This window comes from Nicrophorus vespilloides, unplaced genomic scaffold (genome assembly GCF_001412225.1).
Source record: "Nicrophorus vespilloides isolate i.1.1-1 unplaced genomic scaffold, Nicve_v1.0, whole genome shotgun sequence".
In the NCBI taxonomy this organism is placed as follows: Eukaryota; Metazoa; Arthropoda; class Insecta; order Coleoptera; family Silphidae; genus Nicrophorus; species Nicrophorus vespilloides.
The window spans coordinates 19,536-29,186 of NW_017098865.1; the positions used below are offsets into that span (position 1 = coordinate 19,536).

Here is a 9,651-nt window from a genome sequence, read left to right on the forward strand (position 1 = left end):
AATCGGGGCGTGAAAATGCAACGGAAAATTTAAAAAAAAAAAAAAGAAAATACAACGATAATTGTTTGTTTGAAACGAACACATCACAATTGCAGAAAATTGTGCAAACAAAAGGAACGAACGGAAATCGAAAATAAATTGTTTCGCCTCGCCCACACGCATTCCACGTCCAATCAACGAACGAAACAATAATAAGTAGTAGTGAAGTGTGTGCGCCAATCGGAAGGCCGTATTCCATATATTTATGTTTTGAGGGGGCGTGCGATGCGAACCCTTCGACCAATCAAGCTGCTACATTACATTTAAATGGATGATTACGCTACCGGAATTGGCGACGAAGGGAAAGTCGCAGCGAACGAAAGACGCACGCACTAAACAAAAAAAAAAGCCCTCTTGTTTTATTTCTTGAAGAGGCTAGTATTACAAACTGTTTTTTTTTGTTGTTCTTTTAGTTTCGTTAAGACAATTAATTAAGTTTTCTCGCCTATTTTTTTTATGCTTTTTTCTCTCGTCTTCTTTACATAATCAATATAAAATTAAGTGGTTTTGTGTAATTAGTTAACAAGTTTTTCCATATATATTTTCGTTTTTTTCTCTCTCTCTAGCTTATTTTCTCCTTTCTCTTATTATTTTTTTTTTGATTAGTGCACTTTAAAAATAATTACTTATAAAAATACTGTTGGTTCTATATATGTATATATATATATGTATAAAAAAATCAACAGGAATAAATTATTTCTTTACAAAAAAAAAATATAGTAATAATACAGTTTTCCTTCCCGTTTTGCAAATTAGTTTTCAACAGTACAAAAAGAGAAAAACGTTAATAGTAATAATATATGTATGTATGTTATGACGACGACGATGATGGTGTTGGTGGTATTATCAATGATCCTCATAAGTTGATGGTGTCCAGGTCCTGGATGGGGGCCCGACCGGCGGAGCCCTCGCTGTCCTGGCCGGATGAGGCGGGCGCGACGCTACTCACCTTGCTCGTCTTGTGACTTCCGGAGTTCTTGCCGAGGATGTTGAAGTCGGTGGTGGGTAGCTTCTTCATGATCTTACCGGAGGTGATGAGGCGACCGAAGCCCTCCTGGTGGGCGAAAGCGTACCCGGATCGGATGGAGCGACGGGCGCGTCTTGCTGATGGCGTGCGCAGAACGTCCTGGCTCTGGCGCGACCTCATCGTTGCCACCCGCTGCTTCAGACGGACACGGTCGGAGAGGCTCGGGAAGACGTCCACAAAGTAGAAGCGCCAAGCGAGCACCGGCATCACCGAGATGATCACCGTCAGCACCGTCGTGAACCAGAAGTTCGCCTCAGACATAGCCTTCGTTAGGGAGCCCACGTAGATGCCGCCGATCACGTAATTGTAGAAGTAGTCCATTATGAAGTAGAACGCCAGAGAACCCCAGATCATGATGTGGTTGAACACGGTCCAATAGGCAGTGTCCATTGCGATCTGCATAAAGTCGTATACTGTATACTCAAACGTATCAAACGATTAGATAAAAACATACTTGAGCCGTGTTCACAATGACGAGAATCGTAGCCACGGCCGCGCAGAAAAGCATGTAATCGGAAAGAATATGACCATCGGGACTGACGGCATCGTAGTAAGTACCTAAAAGATCAACAACTCATTAAGTACATCTTGTAGAAAGTATTAGAGTGATAAGTTAATAAACACAATGAGAAGTTTGTAAATGTGTATCTGTAATGTTATAAATGTATGAATACGTACCATAAGGAATGAAAAATAATACTATTGAAACGTAGCAGCCTTGGAGAGCGCTTCGAAAGAACTCCTTTTTGTTGAAGAACAAATTGGAATGGCCGGGTCTGTACAGCTGGGGAAATAGGACGGAGTTCTGGTCGTTGACGTCCTGATCGAAGATGCCGACGAACAGGACCGGCTGCGACGTGTAGAACAGGTTGTAGACCGAGATGTACATAGGATCGAAAACAGTCTGCGACGAAGATTAAGAAAGAAAATTGTAATGCAAGCGTATAATGTTGATTGGTCATTAATTACCTGAGCCGAGAAACCGCAGAAGAACGCGTACCAAAAGTGGCAGAGCGTGAACGCGAAGTTCTTGTTGAAGAAGTACCGCAGGAACGTGCACATGCGATAGTAGGACCAACGACCGTGCACGAGCAGGAGCCTCTCCAGGAAACGGAACTGGGCTATCGAATAGTCCGAGGCGAGGACGGCCTGCATACCTTCCTGTCCCGAGATGCCGACACCTATGTGAGCGGCTACAAGAAACGTTCACTCAATTCCAATATTTCTGAATGGGTTAATCGTAAATGCACACCTTTGATCATACTGACATCGTTGGCGCCGTCGCCTATAGCCAGAGTTACAGCATGCTTATTCTTCTTGATCAGCTCGACGACCAGAGCCTTTTGCAGTGGAGTGACGCGACAGCAGATGACGCTCCTGCACTGAGTGACGATGTCCAGGAAGAGCCTCTCCAGCTGCGGATGCAAACAATGTACCAAAGAATTCCCGTTGATGACGATCGCGAATTCGGCGGACGTCGACACGGTCTCGTCGATCTTCTGGCCCTCGCTGTACTCCAACTCGGTGCTAGAAAGAAGCGAAGCACAACATGATCACAAAATTCCACCATCGAAAGACGCAGTTACAATGCAATGAACTGTGACACAGATAACACACAGAAGCGGTTTCGAAGAGCAAAGAGCAATGCGATTAATAGTTAAGAAATAAAAAAAACGAGGAGCCTTCGGAACACTAACGAACGCAATTCAATTTTTTTTTTTTAATTGTTCTTCTAGCTAAGAGTAATGCAGTGTATTCGCGTATACTTTTCTTACTACCTTGCTCTCACAGTGTCACCGTACGCATCGTCACCCCACCTGAAAGTCACCACGCTGACGGCCGGCGGCGGGGCGGGGTTCTGCTGGTGATGGTGCATCGGGGGCGGAGTCGACATGCCCATCTGGTCGCCGTCGCAGGCCACGCCCACCGGCACCGTGCTCGTATCCAAACGGCCGTTGGTCGTCTGCTGGTTGACGGGCGTCGTGCTCCGTCTGCTGAACCTGTTCACTATCCGGATGTTGTCCTTGAATTTTAGCAGCTGCTCGTGCACGTCGTCGTACGTGGACGCGTCCACGATGAACACGTCCACCATCTCGTCGGTAAGTAATTGGCAAGAGTAACCTATGTTTATAGCAGTTTCTACAAAATCAGAAGAAAAACAAATAGTAATTATCCGCTTGGATTGCGTGATTTGATTAATGAATACCTTGTTTATCACCCGTAAGTACCCATATTTTAATTCCCGCTAGCATCAAATTGGCAATGGTCTGCGGGACGCCGTCCTGCAGCTTATCCTCGATGGCCGTGACGCCGAGCAGCACCAGATCTCTCTCGATCTCCTCGTAGATGGCGTCCAGACGCTCGTCGCGGTCCTGCAGACTCAGAGCCGCCTCCATGTGGCGTTGCTTCCATTTGTTGAAGAACTCTTCGTCCAGATCCCTGCTCGCCAAACACAAGGTCCGCAGACCTTCACCCGCAAATTTCTGAAAACAGTTATCTATTAAATTATATGATTACTGATTACGACACTACTTATATCATTGTTATAAAATTTAAAAGAAAAGTGAAACTGTTTGAGTGATTGTAATTATATTTTAATAGTACATACATTTAAGTGTTCCTGAGTTCGATTCTTGACCTCGTCTGAATCAGCTCGCAGACGCTCGTAGATGACGTTGTCGGCGCCCTTGCAGTAGAGCCGCAGCTGTCCGTCCTTCCTGAGGATGACGGACATCCTTTTTCGCACGTTATTAAAATCTAAGATGCAGAGGAGCTCGTACACCTCCTTGGTGCCCATCACTTCGATGGTAATACTATTAGGTGAACGTTCGATGAACACGAAGCCAAAGTTCCGAGCGGCGGAGACGAGGGCCGCCTCATCGGGGGACTGCGCCTGGTACTCGAGCTTACCCGATCTGCTTTCGGACATGACCGTGTGACAGAGCGCCAGCAGACGAAAGAAGTTGTGGCAGTCGACGTCGTTGCGCTGGACCGCGTCCAGCAGGGTGTGATCGTAGAACTTGAACTCCTCCTCGTAGTTCGGATTGGAGGAGAAGTCAATCGTAGGCGTGCTAGCTGTGATTTCGACGATCTCCCCGGTGCTCTTGTCGATGAGGTCGCCGTACGTTTTACCTGCTATCGAGCACTTGTTGAACGTCATGATGTTTTGCGTCAGCGTTCCCGTCTTATCGGAGAAAATGTACTCGATCTGTCCGAGTTCCTCGTTCAGCGTGGTGGTGCGTGCCTTCGCGTGCGTGTTCGTCTCCTCGTGGTACATCTTCTCGTCCCAGTTGATGAGGAAACTCTGCACAAAGCGGATCACCTCTACAGAAACGTACAGCGAGATCGGCACCACCGTGTTCAGCACGATTGCGTACGAGAAGAACACGAGCAGCGCTATTATCGTTGCACCGCTAAGTGGCTCGGTCGGCACCAGGGTGTCCCAGGGCAGGTACCTCTGAAAGTACCTACCCACAAGAGACTCCCAGATACCGCAGCCTACCATGCAGAAAAGGCACATCGAGAGTAAAAAAAATACTATCCCTATGATTAGAAAATTAAGCAGTCTATCTATGCTGGTGCGCTTGAATTTGGTCTTGCCGCTGTTCTGCATGAGCTTCGTATCCTTTCCGGCGAAGATCACCACGCCGTAGCACCACTGCGTGTTGCGCAGCACGCATCCCCTCAAAATGATCTTGTCGTTGTCCAGCGAGTACTGCTTGTTGTTCCACGTCAGCGTACCCTCGAACTTGTTCAGCAGATTGTTCGGCGTTTCGCAGATGATCTCGCCGTTGAAGGCGCTGATCTTCCCATCGTCTTGACCCATTTCGGCCGTCTCCACCAGGCACTGTCTGCATTTCAGGTTCGTCTCGCCGTCCAGCTCCGCAGTCTCGATGTAACATAGGCCGTTCGGCTCGCTCGACGTCAACAGTAGGATGTCTGCAGCCACGAATTGGTTGTTGTCCATGCGGATGATGTCGCCCACCTGCACGCCGGACCACTTCTCCTTGACCAGTTTTCCATTTTTCACCGCCTGCGATTTACGATTGTTCACTTGCAAATCGGACATATGACGTTGCTGAAACAAACATTAACAAATATGATTCTTTTAACAAATATCTTGCAGACCTAAGTCTGAAATAGTTAATAAAGATGTTGAAGTATTAATTGAATAATGGGTACAGTTTCTAATTGCTTTCCACATTGAGGAACTAGGTCAGAAAATCATCCAACTAATTAGTGCCAAAGTATCCTAATCATTGATAAATGTATACAATTTACTTACGAAATCATCGTAGGCATCTTTGATTGCGGTGAGGCCGAGTACACCGATCAGAGGCAGAGCAGTCGTCACCGGCGTCAAACTGCTGATGGCTGGGATCAGTTGCAACACTAGAAGGCACAAGAAGTAGAAGTTCGCCAACCGCTGGAACTGCTCGAATAGATTCAGTGGCAGGAATGTAAGCACCGTGTACTTTGAGGTCTGGATATAATTGTTCTGAAAACAATACATTAAGTTTACATATTATCTAGTAGCCTTGGGTGTTACATTTCAAAATGACAAAAGCTACAAATTATGTAATTAGATTTTGCTCTAATGAAGTAATTTATACAAATTGAAATATGAAAAACAAAACTTTAGATAAATTGAATAATAATCAAATAAGAATGAATGTAATTTGAAATATACAACATATGAATCATGTACATGAACAAATATATTGGTTATTTGACATTTAAAAATGATTATAATTGTAATTGAATAAGAAACTTACAGCATATTTAAACTGGGAATTGAATGCACGATCATTGGCTCGAATCCTCCTCTGGTTGTCTGGAAATTACAAAATGAAGAATAGGGGGTCAATCAACTGTCTGAGACAAAGGCAAAGCACAAAAAACAAAACAAAACAGCAACACACATAGTTTCCTGCAGCTGAAAACAATCAATCTATGCAACATGATTAGCACATTCTGTTTAGAATCACAGGGGGAACCGAGAGAACAAACAATAGTTGGAATCCAATGTTAATTGCACTGCACGGATATAAATAAATAGAGACTTCAAAAATATATATATATAGGTATAAACAAATAGGTGGAATTTGAATTGAGAGAACTGTGATATTTTTGATGACATTTAAATGTGGCCATGGAAAACAAAAATATCAGTTTTTTTTTTGTTTGTTTGTTGATTTGTATTTTTGGTAGAGTTAAGACTTACTGCTTGCTGTGAAATTGGTTTTGTGATTCTGTTGCGATATTAAATGGTAAGTGTATTCCATATTATAGTAGTTATTTTGTCAGGCCATTTGTGTGTGAGCGGTCCTTAATAGTAACTTGCACACACTGACTGGTAGTAGAAGAAAAAAAAAATAAATAGAATAGGTGGCACAGGTCTAATTGCCTGTGCAAACATTTCATTGGTATAGATTATCACATGCATTAGAAAATTAGCAAATCACCAAATTAAGGTGAAAGTGGTTAACTGCTTGGGGCCAATAGGATCTTACCACCAAAGGGAACAACAAATGATTTCCTTTGCTGCAGTGGTGGCACTGCTGTCTGCGGTGGTGACTCAACCTTGTCCGGCACAGGGGTCTGGTAACGCCTCTGGTCCCTCCACACCACTATCTTACTGATGGCCCCCACAATGGAGTCCCTCAGGCTGATCGCAGCCCTCTCTCCACCACCAACACCACCAGATTTCTCACCCAGGTCCCCAGGTTTTTGCTTGCACTTTTTCCTGGTGTGCTTCAGGTGCTTCTTGCCGGCAGCACCCTGCTCCTTCTGATGGTCCCCACCATCCTCGTACACCTCAAACACTTCCAGCTCATAATCCATTTCAACATCGACACTTGCAGCCCTCGCCAGGACACCGCTCCAGACGCGATCTCATCTAACAACGTCCCTTTCAGGAGCCCACCTCTTTAACACCCCCCCAAAAAAAGAAAAACTCTTTATATATTTACTCTAACCCCCAAACGCGCGACGACTGCGACCAGCTGACGACGCCCTTCCAGCGACATAGTTCACTGCACCCCCCCAGCACAGAGGACTGCCCTTCGAACGTCTTCGCCTAGGATCAACCCAGACGCGATTCACCCCCAGAATTCCCCTATTTTTTTCCCTTCGGTGTGACACACTAACATGTACCAAGTGCGAAAAAAAAAACGTCCTCCACCATTACAATGGTAAAATAGGAAATGGCAAGAGACGTCAAAGGATCAGGGGGGGAAACGCATCTTCGCAGGACCTGCAGGGTCGTAGGGAATTTCCCAATTTTCCTTAACAGAAACCATCTGATGACCAATCCGATGGACGGCCGAACGATGCTCTGATAACGCATTTTGAACGAGATAAAAAAATCCGAGATTCTGGAAACACGGAAGTCGCGCCCTCTCGCGGCGAGTAGAGGATGTCCAGTTCTCGTTGCAAATACCATTTGAATTTCAAATTCAATCTATTTTTAGCCTTCGCGTAATTAATTAATTACACATCGCTCCATCTAATTAATCGCAGTTTGCGCAAAGCAATCTAAACTCTCCGGATTTACTTTACACCACTTTGATTTTATCACCCAACTATAAAACTACAATTAACACTAATTTAATACTTAGTCTTAGTTTATATTCAACATTTACTTATTACACATATTTATAATGTATATAGACTAAAGATAATATCAAGATATATAACTTCACTTGGACAGAAATAGTTATAATAGCTATAGACCATAGCAACTCTATAATTTATTTATCTGTATCATTGACTTTCTTATAAGTTTATATGATAATTGATATTATTTCTCCTATAATTAAGAAACATTTTCTTTACTAATTTATGATACTTAATTCAACAAAAAATTGAATGTTTTAAGACTTCTTTTGAAAACTTTTATATTTTTTAATCGATGTTCCTTGCATGCACTATATTCACTTTAGAAACTAGTTCAATATCGTCAAGTTATAGCAATATACAAGTTAATTTAACTTTACAATTAGTTCGCGTTGTTTACTGATTTTAATTGAAAACTCGATATTCTCCTCACATTTAATTGTTAAATAAACTAATTTTGTCAATATTACTACAAATGTAAGAAAATTAATTTTACATAATTTCTAATTGTATTGCTAATTCGCACTTATAGATTTAATTGCAATTGAAACATTTCTAAGTGCAAGTAATTATCAAATGGAGTGTTTATTGATTATGAAAATCCTCTTTCCAGACAAATCCAGAACCGGATTAAGACTTTTTCATACTTTCAAATTAAAACTTTGTATTAATTACTTAGTTTAAAATTTGCTTACATTTTTCAAAAATCTTATAGAATTAGGCAGTAGTAAATCTGTAGCGATATAAGAAAATGTAGTGTGTTTTTTAAAATTTATTATTAGATTTTAGGTTAATTTTTTATTTAATTGCGGATTAAATTATTTTCGTACTTAGTTAATTTACGTCAATCCGACCCTGCGTATTTTAATCTGCTTGAAATGCGTTTCATTCGATTCAATCGCCCCGCACTTCATCGACTAATTACGCAAATATTTACTTAGCTTTGGACTGTTTAATTGGAGTGAAATAAATGTACAACACACACAAAAAAAAAGAACGAATTTAATTCGTAATCTAATCGCATTACCCCGATAATATTAGTAAACTCATTGATTATTCTTAAAATATTTAATTAAACTAACATTTTGCAATTTTTAATTAAATTTCCTGTTATAACAGTGTAATTCCAATTACCTGGTGAACCGATTGATACGCGCTATCAAAGCGGGAAAATCAAATTAGTTATTTGACGGTGATTGTAATTACTTGGAATTACACATTAATGTGTGAGTAATGAAATTAAATCGTTTACAAAAAAACATTTTTGTTAGTCGCGGAAGCTTTTATCGAAGACTCGTGTAAACTCACATCCGTGTGTCAACAGAAATGAACGGGAAGAACTCACGCTAATTTCTGTTCTCCCACGACGTGATTGACATTTTCAGGACCATCCGGATATGCGAAGGGCGCGTCTAATTATTAAAGGTTTTTATTTTTTGATTAATTGATCGAGGAAACTCATCAATTAAATTACAGGGCAGAATTCGCAAACACTGCTTTTTCGAGCATTTTTTCAACTTTGAACATGAATTACAGCCAAACGGCTAAAACCACAGTAATATATCAATACTTGCTAGATTCCCCAAACATTCAGCTTTCATATGCATATATTGGATTCATTCTATGTATTATAGTTTTCAAGAAAATCAATGAAATTTTGAGCACTTTTGGATTCATTCTATGTATTATAGTTTTCAATGATAAATCAATGAAATGTAAATGATTTATTTAGTGATTACAAAAAAAGTTTGTGTTTATTTATAGCTTTGAACACGAATTACAGCCAAACGGCTAAAACCAAGTAATATATCGATCAGTTCTAGATTCCCCAAACATTCAGCTTTCATATGCATATTTGGATTCATTCTATGTATTATAGTTTTCGAGTAAATCAATGAAATGTGGGAGGCGCGCCTCACAGTTTGGAAAACGCTGATCTACACTCTATAATCTAAGTGACAGTCACA

General features: G+C 41.5%; 1 protein-coding gene across 2 annotated transcripts; it reads right to left on the bottom strand.

Moving 5' to 3' along the window:
- Positions 1–719: 719 nt before the first annotated feature.
- Positions 720–7,521, bottom strand: LOC108563379 (probable phospholipid-transporting ATPase IM). 2 transcript variants are annotated; one of them, XM_017922037.1, is made up of 11 exons: positions 6,580–7,521; positions 5,842–5,900; positions 5,352–5,564; positions 3,675–5,144; positions 3,273–3,549; positions 2,845–3,205; positions 2,319–2,593; positions 2,036–2,259; positions 1,745–1,970; positions 1,521–1,624; positions 720–1,462 (listed from the first exon to the last, which is right to left on the bottom strand). In XM_017922037.1, the coding sequence occupies exons 1-11, from the start codon at positions 6,908–6,910 to the stop codon at positions 896–898; spliced, it is 4,107 nt and encodes a 1,368-aa protein (XP_017777526.1). In that variant the 5' UTR covers positions 6,911–7,521; the 3' UTR covers positions 720–895. The 2 variants fall into 2 exon arrangements, with proteins under 2 accessions (XP_017777526.1, XP_017777528.1); XM_017922039.1 differs by having other exon boundaries at positions 721–1,462; positions 2,884–3,205.
- Positions 7,522–9,651: the final 2,130 nt, after the last annotated feature.